Source organism: Tachysurus vachellii, chromosome 25, assembly GCF_030014155.1.
Source record: "Tachysurus vachellii isolate PV-2020 chromosome 25, HZAU_Pvac_v1, whole genome shotgun sequence".
NCBI classification, from domain to species: Eukaryota; Metazoa; Chordata; class Actinopteri; order Siluriformes; family Bagridae; genus Tachysurus; species Tachysurus vachellii.
Genome location: NC_083484.1, coordinates 15,322,695 through 15,338,447, shown reverse-complemented (window position 1 = coordinate 15,338,447; position 15,753 = coordinate 15,322,695). Strand labels below are relative to the sequence as shown.

The 15,753-nt window shown below is 37.2% G+C and overlaps 1 protein-coding gene across 1 annotated transcript in view; it reads right to left on the bottom strand.

Moving 5' to 3' along the window:
• The window catches only part of csmd3a (CUB and Sushi multiple domains 3a), a 235,509-nt gene that overhangs the window by 92,039 nt on the left and 127,717 nt on the right, over positions 1–15,753 (bottom strand). Inside the window, exons 32-34 of the mRNA XM_060861354.1 lie at positions 5,526–5,639; positions 5,325–5,420; positions 4,697–4,900 (exon numbers count right to left, since the gene is read on the bottom strand). Coding sequence (XP_060717337.1) covers positions 4,697–4,900; positions 5,325–5,420; positions 5,526–5,639 — 414 coding nt within the window. The remainder of the gene's footprint in view (positions 1–4,696; positions 4,901–5,324; positions 5,421–5,525; positions 5,640–15,753) is intronic.

The window sequence follows — 15,753 nt, the reverse complement described above, 5'->3', positions numbered from 1 at the left end:
TTAGTGTTTAATAGATGTCAGTAGAGATCATTCGAGGTCATTAGTGTTCAATAGATGTCATTAGAGGTCATTAGAGGTCACTAGAGATCATTAGTGTTCAATAGATGTCATTAGAGGTCACTAGAGGTCATTAGAGTTTAATAGATGTCATTAGAGGTTATTAGAAGTCACTAGAGATCATTAGTGCTCAATAGATGTCATTAGAGGTCACTAGATGTCATTAGTGTTCAATAGATGTCATTAGAGGTCATTAGAGGTCACTAGAGGTCATTAGCGTTCAATAGATGTCATTAGAGGTCACTAGAGGTCATTAGTGTTCAATAGAGGTCATTAGAGGTCAGTAGAGGTCATTAGTGTTCAACAGATGTCATTAGAGGTCATTAGAGGTCATTAGTGTTCAATAGATGTCATAAGCGAGGAAAGGAGAAAATGATTTCGGTTCTGTTTTAATTGACTCTCACATGTGCATGTTCACAGCATGAGGAGGATCTGAGTGTTTAATGCAAATTTATGAAAAATAATTATCCTGGGAGAAAGAAATATAAACAAAAACAAGAAGAAGAAGAAGAAAAAAGGTTTGCCCCTTGATGCAGATGGAGAATAGTCAAATATAAACAGATGATTGGAAGGTTATTCATTTATTTATTTATTTATTTATTTATTTATTTATTTATTTATTCTACTTTTTTAATCATTTGGCTGGAAATACAAAAAAAATCTTGCGAGACAAAAAAAAAATCCACAACAAAAGCAATCCCCTTTTGCAGCTCCGCATTATTTAATTCCCTTTTTTCCGTGCCGCTGTTCTTACACGGCCAAATCAATGCTATTATTCAGCGCACTGCAGTTTCCAGAGCATCTATATTCCACCGGTGAAGTGCGTGCTCCAGCGTGTTCCCATGATAATCAGAAAGGCTTCCAGCCACGTTAATGTCATCATTAACCAGCAGCAGCAGCAGTACGAGCGAAACGCCGACGTGACTCCAGAATACCGCATCGCATCGCTTCACTGAGAAGCCGTCGGTTTGCGCTCTGCTCTCTCTCAAAGCGCTTAGCTTCACCTGTTTGTTAATAACCAGCAGGACATAATGATCTAACCGGGGATGGCGCTTGCAGCTGATGACACTCTGTTGTCGTTAATTAAATCCAGCACACCTAATTATCCATCGTGTGTCATTAGCAGATCCGTAGTGACCGGTCGTTGTTGTCCGGCTGAAAGTATGAGACTAATTTACTAGCAGAGAAGAAGACAGAACTGTAGAGCTGGGCTAAAACACCTGTGGTGCTGCGGTTAGAGGAAAATAATCTGCGCTGGAGAAACAAACTCAACCCAAAATGGATTTTTTTGAATATAATTAATTACCAAATTACATCATTATTTTTTCTCCAATTCATTTTATACAACTGAGAAATTCAGGGTTAAGGGGCCCCTGAGCAAGTGGTAGCTTGGTGGACCTGAGATTTGAACTCATGACCTTTTGATCAGTAATCCTGTTTCCTGTTATCAGCTACTGTATAAACTGTGTCTGGTTCCTTCCTCATATCACCTCATGGACATTTTCCTCACTGCTCTTGCCTCTGGCTCGCTCATCAGGGATAAATTTCAATTTTAATTTTATAATTTAAAACCTAAATTTTATATTAATATAAAGTCGCTTTGTGTCAATGTCCAAATAGTTGTGTTACCAACACCATGTGGTCTCTGAGGACAACAACCTCCTCATCGATACACAATTATCAGACTGTATCTGACTGTAGAAAGGACATTATTCATAATAACACTCTCTGGTGTTTATAACAGTTTATAATCACACCCTCCGGTGTCACCCAAATGAGGATGAGGTTCACTTTTGAGTCTGGTTCATCTCAAGGTTTCTTCCTCTTCCATCTAAGGGAGTTTTTCCTCACCACAGTCGCCTCAGTCACCTCAGACTTGTTCATTAGTGATAAATACAAACACATTTAAATAGAAGTCTAATATTAATCTCGAACTTTTGTCTAATATTAATCTTTGTATAATATAACTTTTTGTTCTGTAAAGCTGCTTTGAGACAATGTCCAGTGTTAAAAGCGCTACACAAAATAATTTGAATTGTGGTGAAAAATACATACAGTATATAGGAATAAACTGAAATAAATCATTCATTCATTTATTCATTCATCTTCTACCGCTTATCCGAACTACCTCGTGTCACGGGGAGCCTGTGCCTATCTCAGGCGTCATCGGGCATCAAGGCAGGATTCACCCTGGATGGAGTGCCAACCCATCGCAGGGCACACACACACACTCTCATTCACTCACACAATCACACACTACGGACAATTTTCCAGAGATGCCAATCAACCTACCATGCATGTCTTTGGACCGGGGGAGAAAACCGGAGTACCCGGAGGAAACCCCCGAGGCACGGGGAGAACATGCAAACTCCACACACACAAGGCGGAGGCGGGAATCGAACCCCCAACCCTGGAGGTGTGAGGCGAACGTGCTAACCACTAAGCCACTGTGCGCCCTGAAATAAATCATTTCTATAAAATAAATAAATGAATAAATAGTACATTTTTCTTCGCTTGTAAAGTATTAGATGCCGGAGACTCCTTACAAAACTGTTGCATATGAAATAGAATAATTTTCCCCAAAATAACGACATTCTGTAAAGCGTTTATTATTAGCCCTTATAGTATATCTCATCATCTGTTACTATAGTAACAACAACTAGCGTCAGAGCTGCTGTTAGAGAAAACGAATCAACGCCTTCAGACTGGGGAAATGATCTAAAACGTTTGAATCTGGTACATTTTCTGTGAAGAAGAGCAGATAGGAAAGAAGAAAGCATGCAGCGTGGTTTCCAATAGCAACCCTCTTAACCCACACACACACACACACGTATGAATGTGACACACACACACACACACACTGCACCTGACGAGCCAGTAGTTCACTGAGATTTAAGCTTTTACAAAGAGCACAAAGAGGAGAAGGCTACAGGATCCAGTGAAAACTAAACAAACACCACTGGATAATTCGAGGTCAAACATAAATACGGTCATAATAATTCTTTATTAACATCAAACCCTATAAATAACGTACACTAATAGCTCGTGCTGGATCATGTGCTATTCTCTAAGCCGCTGAATAACAAAGCAATTAAACAAAGTCGCCGATCGCGAATCAGACTCAAATCTCTGACTCTTTAGGGACGTTTTTATTTTTTATGTATTAAAAAAATTAGAGTAAAAAAAGAGAGTGCAAATATCTGGAGCCGAATTAAGGGCTGTTCTCTAGGCTGCTGAATAACGAGGCTGGAAGCTGTAGAATTAAATTGAGGTAAACGTGCAGCGAGTCCAAAAACACGTTACCTATCCTGCTCAAGAAAATGAAAGAATTTTAATGAAAAAAAAATTTAGCTTGAAGATTTATAATAAAAAATAGAAATAGAAATACTTTTTTTTGTCGTGACCGTACAAAACGACGTGAGAAAGGAAAGCGCAGTGACGCAGCGCAGGTGATGGAGAAGGTCCAGGGAAATTCAGTCCAATTCGATCGGAGGAGACACGTCTTAATAAGACCTATTTTTTTTTTTTTTTATAGATTAAATTATTAATAAAAGTGAGCTGTATGTGTCGCAGGATTGTGCGCGCTCAGCTTATCCTTTAATCGTTCCGCTGGCAAAGAACTTCAGTTCAATTCAATTAAGTCTCCGATTCTGAATGCGAGTCAAATCAGTGACTCTGTTTCATCTGCATCGTTTTCTTTAGCGCATTAAAACAGGATTAAAGCAAGAAAATGTCAAGAAAATAATAATAATGATGAAAAAAAAAACAAGATGGCAAAGTATGTATTCCTATGAACTCTTGGTTTCTTTCTTTCTTTCTTTCTTTCTTTCTTTCTTTCTTTCTTTCGTAACTTGAGAACAAATCTTTTATTTATTTATGTTTACTATTTTCCATACAAAATCTGATTTTTTTAAATTTTATTATCTTAACATAGTTAAAAAAAAGGGAATTTCTTTTTTTTTCATATTTATAAAAAGAGATTTTTTTTTATTAGAGTTTTCCTTTGCAGAATCAGACTAAAATTAAAAGTGTTTTAAATGACAAAAATAATGTTTTGGTGCCTAAAGAGTTGTTTTAATTAAACGTTCACAGATTTAATTAAACTGTTAAGGAGAAAAAAGAAAAACTCCATGCATTTTCTCATATAAATGACAAATGAACTTGATATATACTAAGTTGAGTTTAATAGGTGGCAATTTTTTTCATTAACAGAAGCTTTATCTGTATAGGGTCAGAGCCAAGACTATAATGCTTAAGAAAATAATAAAATAGTACAGAAAATAAATGAATTCCACTTATTTAAATTAATAATGGATCCGTGCCATGAAAAAACAACAAAGACAAAAAAAAAAAAAAAACCGATGCATATATTTTACGTCAAAGACAGAAGTGTTTCTATTAAAACGGAGAAGAACGAACTGGAGAGAAAGTAAATCCTGTCAGCTGCATGGGGACATTTTCATCAAATTGAATTCACACAAGGATAAAATCGATTCTCGGCGCCTTACAAAGACTTTGCTGTTTTTTTTTTCCCAGATCACACAAAGGTGGTGTAGTGAATTCTTTTTTTTGCATTAACCCTCTCCCGCTCATGCGCCGCCTCAGCAGTGACAATAAAGAGGAAGAATCGCACACATACCTGTGCATAAAGGCACTGAGCCGTTCCACTGGGCAAGACTGTTGGGCACCGACTCGCACCGGATGGCGATGGCGCCGTGGAGCACGTACCCCGGGTTACACGCAAACAGCACGACGGCGCCGAGGCCAAAATCGCTTCCGATCCGCTTTCCGTAGCGAGGCTCGGGGACCGAACTGCACTGGGAAGCGCTGGTCCTGGGTACGGCTGGAAAAAACCGTCACAACTTTCAATAGTGTTGAAATAGACCTTCAAGCAGCGATGAGTGGGTCCAAGCACCGGTGGTCATTGAATTGTGTATTTACAGTATACGCATTATTTTACTTATGAATTGTATTACTTTTATTTATATTTAATTTATATTGTATGTATATTTTGCTTTGTTCTGTATAACATATATAATTGTATTTTTAATTCCATTTTAAAATTTTTTTTAATTTCGTTTTTTTTTTTTTTCTGCTCAGATTTTATTCCATTTCACTCTATTTTTCTAACAGAATGTCTCAGTGTCTCAAAATTTAAATGATTCCCTGATCGCTGTATAAAATATTAATAGCTTTATTTCCTTAGAAACCGAACAATACGCAATCTCTGAGACATCCGGCACCAGAACACAGCTTTAGTAATTTACCTTGGTAGACAAAATGGAAGCCTTTGGCGGTGTTCGGACCTTCTGCTGTGAACTTTATGGTGATTTCATTTCCAGCACTCAGAGGCAGCGGCTCTCCTTATAGAGGAAATGATTAAAATGAGAACACCAAAAAAAAAAAAATCAGCCCTCTCTTCGTTTCATGCTAACAATTAAAGACAAAGTTAAAAGAAATGCTTTTACCTGAATGGGAGCCATAGATAGAGGTCAGAAGAGGAGAATCAGAAGAAGGGCCGTCGTAGATGTCCACCACGTCGTTGGAGGTGGTTTGAAAGAACATAAACTGGCCAAAAAGTACTAGGAAAGAAAGAAAAGAAAGAGATCGACTTAACATTATGACGTCGCTAATACGGAGGAATTGTAGCAGACTTCTAGCGTATCATAATAACGCTCGTCTCATGGACGTGTCCAGAGGAAAATATAGGATGATAAGGATAAGGGATGTGATCTTCCTCCCATCTTCACCCAATATGTTAGTGAGATGATCTGGAGATAATCTTAAGCTTATTAAATCTGTCCTAGACGACGCGACGACGTCTAAGCCGAGTTCTCCGCACAGCCCTAACGAGGAGTCCTGCAGAGGGAAAGAAATCCAATACATTCTTATTGTGAGTGTGAAAGGACCCGTAAAGGGAGAGGAATCGATAGTTAATGTAGTGCTTCACTGTTTTGCTCAGACACGGAGTAAGCACATTGTGCCTGAGGGGCGACCCGGTGTAAATTAGACAGGCGACAAAGCAACAACACGTCGTTACACTGCAGGTGAGAAAAATTGCAGCATGTGTTTTGTCACTGGATTTGAGTTATTATAGAGATCGGCTTCACGTTCAGGTGATGCAAATAAACAGAGAGCAAACGAGTCAGCAGCGTTTAGTAATTAAATATCACCTCCGGATATAACTTCTGTATTTGTAGTCGTACTTTATGTTACTGGACTTCGGCCGCACGTTAAGAGATCGAAGCAGAAATGTTACATTCACATAAAAATTGCACTTCTTACTGTTCGTAGTTTTATTTTAACCTTCTAAACACTTTTCGAGTTTCTATGTTTCTGTGATGTGGAATTTCTGCTTCTGCTTATTTTTAATTCAAACTCTGTTTCCTAAGGAAAAGAATGAAACGTTCGATCGATTCTGTGAGTAACCATGTAGTCACCACTCACAATCTTTAAGAAAAGAAACATCTCTTCTTTATACATTTCATTAAAAAGAGTAGAAACACACACACACACACACACACACTTACAGCATTTTTCAGAAGCCTTTATCCAGAGCGACTTACATTTTTTATCTCATTTTTATACAACTGAGCGTTAAGGTCCTTGCTCAGGGGCCCAACAGAGGCAGCTTGGTGGACGTAGGAATCGAACTCACAACCTTCCGTGTGCTAGCCCAACACCTTAACCACTAGGCTACCACATCTCTCCCCCCCCCACACACACATACAGTATACATACACACACACATACATACACACACACATACACACATAAACACATACACACACATACACACATATACACACACATACACACACACACATACATACATATACACACACACACACATACACACACACATACATACATACACACACACACACACACACACACACACACACACACATATACACACACACATACATACACACACACAAAGACCACATGACAGGCATATAAATTTCAATAAATAAACAAATAAATAAATAAATAAAATTGTTATAGAAAAATAAATGTAGATAAAAAATGAAAAAATAAATTAGAAAAAAAAATTATGAATAAGGATAAGAATAATCTTTTCTTTTTTATAATGAGTCATGGTTAACTATAATCTATAAATAAATAAATATCTATATAAAAACTTGGGTAGACTCTTTGACTGATCTCTGTAACACATAACACAAATACACAGGGTAAAGCATGGAACGTTATACTGTATGTATAACGTTGACATAAACGTCACCCTCGATCATTTCCACCACACTTTGTGCTCAGATCTTCTTTATCATCACCAAACGAACACCTCGCTCTCCTATAATCGCTTTAATTCCCCGAGTCAATAACCGAAGCTAGCTCAGGAACGCGTGACCTCTAGTATTAATATGTATTCAGGACACAATCTTCAGACAGATCTTCTTCCCCTGGGTGATGTGGCTGATGTGATTGGCTGGGTGATGTGAAGACGCATGCAGAGAAAATAATACAGCTGTTCTGTCAGTAAATAAAGTCAGTGTTAAGAATCGTGGGCTTGATTAAGGATGACACAGAGTGAGGAGATGACAAAGACGCAGCGGGAAACGAAATAAAGACTAAAGACAAAAATAAAGAGTATAATTTAGAGCTAAGACACTTATATCCATAATTTAATAAATAAAAAGGTTCCTAAAAGTGTTATGGAGTTAATCAGCTTCTAATTTTCCACACAAATCTTACAAGTTCTATCTATCCAGTATTTATAATGCGTTTAATAACACTTAATAACACACATACGATCCCTAATACACCTCTATAATAATAACGTAGAATAAGATGTCATTTTGGATTTCTACGAGTTTCTCGGGTTGAATTTCTGTAACGAAGATAAAGATTTTAGTGAAAATTCAACAACAGGAAGTCAAACAAATGATAAAAAAAAAAGTTTCATGGCTCTGACCTTCATTTTCGTATTCTGCGAGGCTACATAAAGACACGCTGCTCATTACTGCTGCTTAGTAATCGAGGAAGATATATCTGTAGTTTCAGATACATTTTTTACAGGTACACTGCTGTAAAAAAAAAAGGAGGTGGGTTAATGGAACCCTAAGTGAACAGAACAGGAAGCTTGTAAAACAGAGGACTGGCTACATTAACTCGCAATGTTGCGAGAAAATAGTGTCAGATGATGGAAGTGTGACCTCCTCTTCTTCCTTAACAAGAAGGTCACAGCTCATTAAACTGCAGAAAAGGTCTAACAGAGCGCTCAGGGTCACCGGCGCCTGGGGAAAGACAGCGGCGCCCACAATTATTATTTTTTAGCGAGAACCTGCATGTGCACTCATATACGATATACTGTATATATATCAGCTATTATTTGTAATTCTCTAAATATTAATCATGGAAATGTATATTTGAGTATAAAAATAAAGCACATCTATTTTATTATTTATTGAATCATATATTTAATATACAATATTAGATGAAATACTTTATTAGTTTTGAATTTTTTTCAATGATCTTTTTTTATTTTATATTGAAATTTTGTTTTTTATATTGTTTGCAATTTGTTTATTGACTGATTTTGTGTACTATTATGATTATTGATTTTTTATTGATTAATTTTGTTATTATTATTATTATTATTATTATTATTATTATTATTATTATTATTGACTGAATTTGTTTTTTGATGACAGATTTCTATTATTTATTTATTTATTTATTATTAACTGATTTTGCTTTTGCAATGACTGATTTTGTTTATTATTATTATTATTACTATTATCATTATTATTATTATTATTATTATTATCAATGACTGATTATTATAATTATGATTATAATTATTTTCATTTATTTATTTTATACTGAGTAGTTGAGGGTTAAGGGCCTTGCTCAGGGGCCCAGCAGTAGCAGTGTAATGAGTCTGTCTGTGTTTTGCCCTGTTTCTGTCTGCTGTCTGCCGTGCTGTTAATTGTTTGCTCCGCCCACTCATTGGTTACCATGGACACTAATTGCACTCTATCTCCCCCCCAGGTGTATCATGTTAGTCACTGATTGTCTCTGCTTGGTGATTGGTTCCTGCTTGCTATATCTACCCTGTTTGTTCACTTCCCTGGGGTTGGTCGTTGTTGTATGTTGGTGTTGATGTTCCTGTTTCCTGTGTGCTCGGTATTCTGCCCTGTTTTGCCTGCCCGTTTGTTTGCCTGTTTCTTGTCTTGGTTTATTAAAAGTCTAAACTGCACTTGGATCCTCACTCGCCTTTGTCTTGTCGTGACAAGCAGCTTGGTGGACCTGAGATTCAAACTTACAACCTTCTGATTGGTTATCTAATGTCTTAACCACTAAGATACCACATCCCCACATATTTATCACATATCAGTGTCGACATCCGTTCAATAACATACAGAAGGTGATGCAAATGTACAAATGATTTTTTTCCCTATGAGAACGAGTTGACTTTATCACCTCTGCCCAATCCGGTCAGGAAGACCTGAACCAAAGACCGAACTGAACGCCTTTTCTAATTCGCCAAGCAATCGTGATATGATTCCTTTCTCCTGACGCACGGGACAAAACTGGTTCTTCATGACTCAGAGTCTTGGATGCTATTGTGTAGAACGCAGGGTTTTATGTAAGAGATAACGTGTTCCAATATCAGGAAATAACAGCTGAGAACACCACAATGCCAAGAGGAGTCCATCATTTTCTAATAACAGCTGCCATTATCTCACTCACACCACGCTATTTACCAGCGGGATTAACGCCGTACTCTTAAAATAACAAGCACATTGTGTCATTTAGCTAACTTTCTATTCTTCTTTCTTCATCCACTGTAGCTTATACACAAATCCTTTCTCAGTAAATACCCCATTCATTTTTCTCGTTATTTTTATTTACCTTTACACAGCGAAACAGTAATGAAGCTTAAATCTACTATAATCAAGCTAGAAGTCAAACTGAATGGACTCAGAGCCACGCCCCCTTCCTAAAGGACCAAACACTGAACGCAAAACAAATACTGCACAGATATAGATACACGCTTCTCACTATAAGATTAATAAAGCATCTATCTATCTATCTATCTATCTATCTATCTATCTATCTATCTATCTATCTATCTATCTATCTATCTATCTATCTATCTATCTATTCATTATTTAGCTATCTATATATCCATTCAAATATCCATTCATCTATCTATCTATCTATCTATCTATCTATCTATCTATCTATCTATCTATCTATCTATCTATCTATCTATCTATCTATCTATTCATTATTTAGCTATCTATATATCCATTCATTTATCTATCTATCTATCCATCCATATATCCAATCATCTATCTATCCATCCATCCATCTATATATATATATCTATCTACCCATCCATCCATCTATCTATCTATCTATCTATCTATCTATCTATCTATCTATCTATCTATCTATCTATCTATCTATCTATCTATTCATTATTTAGCTATTTATCATCCATCCATCCATCCATCCATCCATCCATCCATCCATATATCTATCTATACGGGCCGAGTCTAAACCTCTCTTTACCGTAATGAGCTTTAATAACAGAATGATTGATTTAAACCTGTTATTACTGATATATTGACTGTTACCTCTGAGAATGAGTTCAGAAAATTTTCCTGGGATTTTGTTTAAGGTGGAAAGAGTGAAAATGTGCTTTTAAAATTCTCAGAGAAACGGAGGAGCAGTTAAGTTTATCTCTGAGTCATTGTGAATCATGTGTTAAATTTACTGAAGTGTAAATCTGTAGATTTTATCTGGGGTCAGAGGGGATTTGGATACCTGGCAACCCTGTCACCAAGCTCTATTTTAGCCAAACCTTCTGATAAAAATCTAAACAAACAAACCAAAAAGTTGCCTTGATGTCAGACCTTCATGGCACTTGTTGGTGCGGACGAGGATCTACGCAGCCTGAGAAACAACACCGAGTAATAAAAAAGACAGAATTAAAGAGAAGCCATTCGGCATAAAACGGACGAGTTGCTGAACATACTCGTCTGCTAGAGGATTAAAGTCTTAAAACATTAAGTAGGGGTTTCATGAGAATAGGATGAAGTGCATGCAGTTTCCTACGCAAAAGGGATCAGGAAAATAAAAAAATAAAAAATAAAACAAAAATGCAAAAACAGTCTCCGGGTTTGAAATGCCACTCTTGCAGAAAAGAGACATCAATCCAGAGATGACACCCGTCCCAAAAAAAAAAAAATCACAAGTGATTACTCGGGACCGTGAATCGAGAATGTCTTAGCGCACATCAAGGCTGTAAAGGAAGCGGGAAAGAAAAGAGGAAGTGACTCGTCTCTGGAGGATCGACGCTCCTCACGTCAGGCTTGCTGCAGGCCATATCCGTGAGCCCTGAGGTCTTTTAGCTTCAGACACACGGATGTGTTGGAAAAAAGAAAAAACACACAAAACAAGACTGAATATATATATATATATATATATATATATATATATATATATATATATATATATATATATATATATATATGTAGGAAATAAAGTCGAGGAGTTACAGCGCACACGTCAAGCTTCAGACTTCAGATGCCAATCCTTGAAGTTCGCTTGATTTTGGCTCAAATGAGGAGCAGCTTTAAGTCCAGCGCTTCTGTAGTTACTACAACGTATAACCCGAAAATGTTTGTTCTTTCTGTGAATCTAGTAAAAAAATACAAGTACAATATTTAAATGTGTTTGTATTTATCACTAATGAACAAGTCTGAGGTGACTGAGGTGACTGTGGTGAGGAAAAACTCCCTTAGATGGAAGAGGAAGTAACCTTGAGAGGAACCAGACTCAAAAGTGAACCTCATGCTCATTTGGGTGACACCGGAGGGTGTGATTATAAACTGTTATAAACACCAGAGAGGGTTACACCAGTCAGATACATCGGGTATCGATGAGGAGGTTGTTGTCCTCAGAGACCACACGGAGTTGGTAACTTCTTACTGAAGGTCTGAAATCTACATTGAAATCTACAACACTTGAACTACATGAGGTGGATTTTGATAAACTGAACACGAATGACTCAGCGAATCAACTTCAACCGGTGCGTAACTCGACTCTGAATGCGAATAACTTTCCCTGATGAGTTCTGGAGTGACTTCGAGTCTGAGTGTGAGTTTAAACCTTGTGTTTCTGTGTGTTAGTATGCAGCAAGTCCACTTCCACAACTCGGCTGTGAAAAGAGTGTAGAGTTTGTATTAATTACATCCATTTACAATCTGGTGCAAGCCACTGGGACGAGCAGGGTGTGTGTGTGTGTGTGAGTGTGTGTGTGTGTGTGTGTGTGTGTGTGTGTGTGTGAGGCTGGTGGTCTGATGTGAGGTGATGAGGATTTTTTTAGTTTGTTCTAGACTCAGAGAGATAGCCATTGATCTGAAAAGAGAGAGATAAAGAGATGGAGAGAGAGAGAGAGAGAGAGAGAGAGAGAGGGGGAGAGAGAGAGAGAGAGAGAGAGAGAGAGAGAAAGAGCACATGGGAGAAGAGAAATTGGTTTCAAGGCTGTCTCATGCCCACAGGCACTTTCCTGACTCTGCCAACATGGCCACCCTGAGCAGCGCCGCCGTGTCCCTCGTCACACTCGCTGCTCTGCCCGCCGGAGGGAAAGAGAAGGAAAGACACTGCCAAGCTGTAAGGGTGTTAATTTAACAGCAGAAATGTCCACACAAAGCCAGCGGAGGTTAAAAGTGCTGTCTAGGCTAGCTGTCATATTAATGCTATCATTAGCACGGTAGCCTTCATGAGCACGCTCTTTATTCAGAAACAGAAGAATCTTACTTGATGTCATGGCAACGTTACGGCAAGAAAAAACCAACAGAGAGAAAAGAGAGAAAGAAAAGAATTTTACCACAGAATCAGAGTGGACAAAATGGATTTTTTATTTATTTATTTATTTATTCTAGGCACAGGCTCCCCGTGACCCGAGGTAGTTCGGATAAGCGGTAGAAGATGAATGAATGAATTTATTTATTCTACATGTACATCAAGCAACAGTTAAAAAAACCAACTATATATATATATATATATATATATATATATATATATATATATATATATATAGAGAGAGAGAGAGAGAGAGAGAGAGAGAGAGAGTGAGGAAAAATTAATAAAAAGTTTTATTGACCAAAGATCTTGTAGCCACGCCCACTTCTTTTCTATTGGCTCACACACTGACTATAATGAATCCAGAGTTCAATTCAAATGTAACAATTTTAAAAATGTAATGAATTTAATTTCATTGTTTTTTTTTTGTGATTTCTTTTTAAATGTAAATAAATCCAATAATAAAAGTATAATTTAGATATTTTTTAGCTATATTGTATAATTTCATATTTCGATGCATGTGTTAAAAATTTTATTTTAATTAATTAATTCATTTATTTATTTATTTATTTATTTATCCTTTCCACCTGAAGATTATTTTAAACATTTTACTACATTTATTATTTTGTCTTTTATTAATTTCTTTGTTTTTGTTTAAGCTTCACACAGGAAGACTTTTGGGATAAAATTTACCTCTTTAGACTATTTTACTATTTTACTTACTGAATATATTTATAAAACATTTCTGTCATTTTTCTCACTTTCCTCGTGTTTAAGTGACGATCGCATCACAACACACTGAACATCACAACACACTGAACATCACAACACACTGAACATCACAACACACTGAACATCACAACACACTGAACATCACTACACACTGAACATCACAACACACTGAACATCACAACACACTGAACATCACTACACACTGAACATCACAACACACTGAACATCACTACACACTGAACATCACTACACACTGAACATCGCAACACACTGAACATCACAACACACTGAACATCACTACACACTGAACATCACAACACACTGAACATCACAACACACTGAACATCACTACACACTGAACATCACTACACACTGAACATCACAACACACTGAACATCACAATACACTGAACATCACTACAATCTGAACATCACTACACACTGAACATCACTACACACTGAACATCACAACACACTGAACATCACTACAATCTGAACATCACAACACACTGAACATCACAACACACTGAACATCACAATACACTGAACATCACTACAATCTGAACATCACTACACACTGAACATCACAACACACTGAACATCACTACAATCTGAACATCACAACACACTGAACATCACTTCACACTGAACATCACTACAATCTGAACATCACAACACACTGAACATCACAACACACTGAACATCACTACAATCTGAACATCACAACACACTGAACATCACAACACACTGAACATCACAACACACTGAACATCACAACACACTGAACATCACTACAATCTGAACATCACAACACACTGAACATCACTTCACACTGAACATCACTACAATCTGAACATCACAACACATTGAACATCACAACACACTGAACATCACAACACACTGAACATCACTACAATCTGAACATCACAACACACTGAACATCACTTCACACTGAACATCACTACAATCTGAACATCACAACACATTGAACATCACAACACACTGAACATCACAACACACTGAACATCACTACAATCTGAACATCACAACACACTGAACATCACAACACACTGAACATCACAACACTATATACATTCAGAGTGATGACCCCTTGTGTGTCTGAGTTCATTTTCACTCCAAATAGATTTCTCTTTGAGCAACAAAATCCTTCTGGACACCCAGAGAGAGTTCTGCTACTAGTGAATACAGAAAAAAACAAGCTTACCTTTCTCTCTCTCTCTCTCTCTCTCTCTCTCTCTCTCTCTCTCTCTCTCTCTCTCTCTCTCTCTCTCTCCTTCTCTCTCCCTCACTATCTCTCTCTTCATCTATTTCCCTCTCTCTCTTTTTCTCCATCCATCATCTATTTCTCTCTCTCTCTCTCTCTCTCTCTCTCTCTCTCTCTCTCTCTCTCTCTTTCGAAAAGTGTGATAAAAACTTGTGCCGGTGCCTGAGGGAGAGGGACAGAGAGCACGAACGAAGGATTAAAAGAGGAGAGAAACAGGCAGATGGAAGAATGATATGAGGAGATAGAAGGTCACGAGGGGAAAAAAACAGGATCTTAGATTCCCTGCACAGGACGTTCACTCAATAACTGTATAATAAATTAATTTTATGTACAAACCTGAAGATGATGTGGATCTTTGAGTAACAGGATGACAGACATTTATATTTAACACTTATAATTAAATCATATTTAATTAATTACACAACACGCTGAACTGCAGGAGAATGTTTCAGACTCCGAACCTGAACCATAAAGCTACTAATAATTACAGGAAAACTGCTACAGTTCGATAAAATTGGGCTTTTCCTACAGCATACCATCTATGTAGTTGATAATAACAACACTTTTCCTGCCAAAGTGGAACCTGACACAGGATGTCACATGACAAGTCGAACCAATCACGTTGCTCGTTGCTAGAAATCAGTAAAACTCGCTTTGAAACTTTCCATAACATTGTATTTCCCAGACACCAAAAAATTGGTTCGTCTACTGTTTGTCTCGTGTTCGTGTTGATGATTGAACGTCTTTGTCATGTGTCACGCCGCAGCGGTGTTAATATAAAGCTCATATGAAAGTAGACAATCACTATTTCTGTTTTTCTTTCATAGAAAAGTTCTA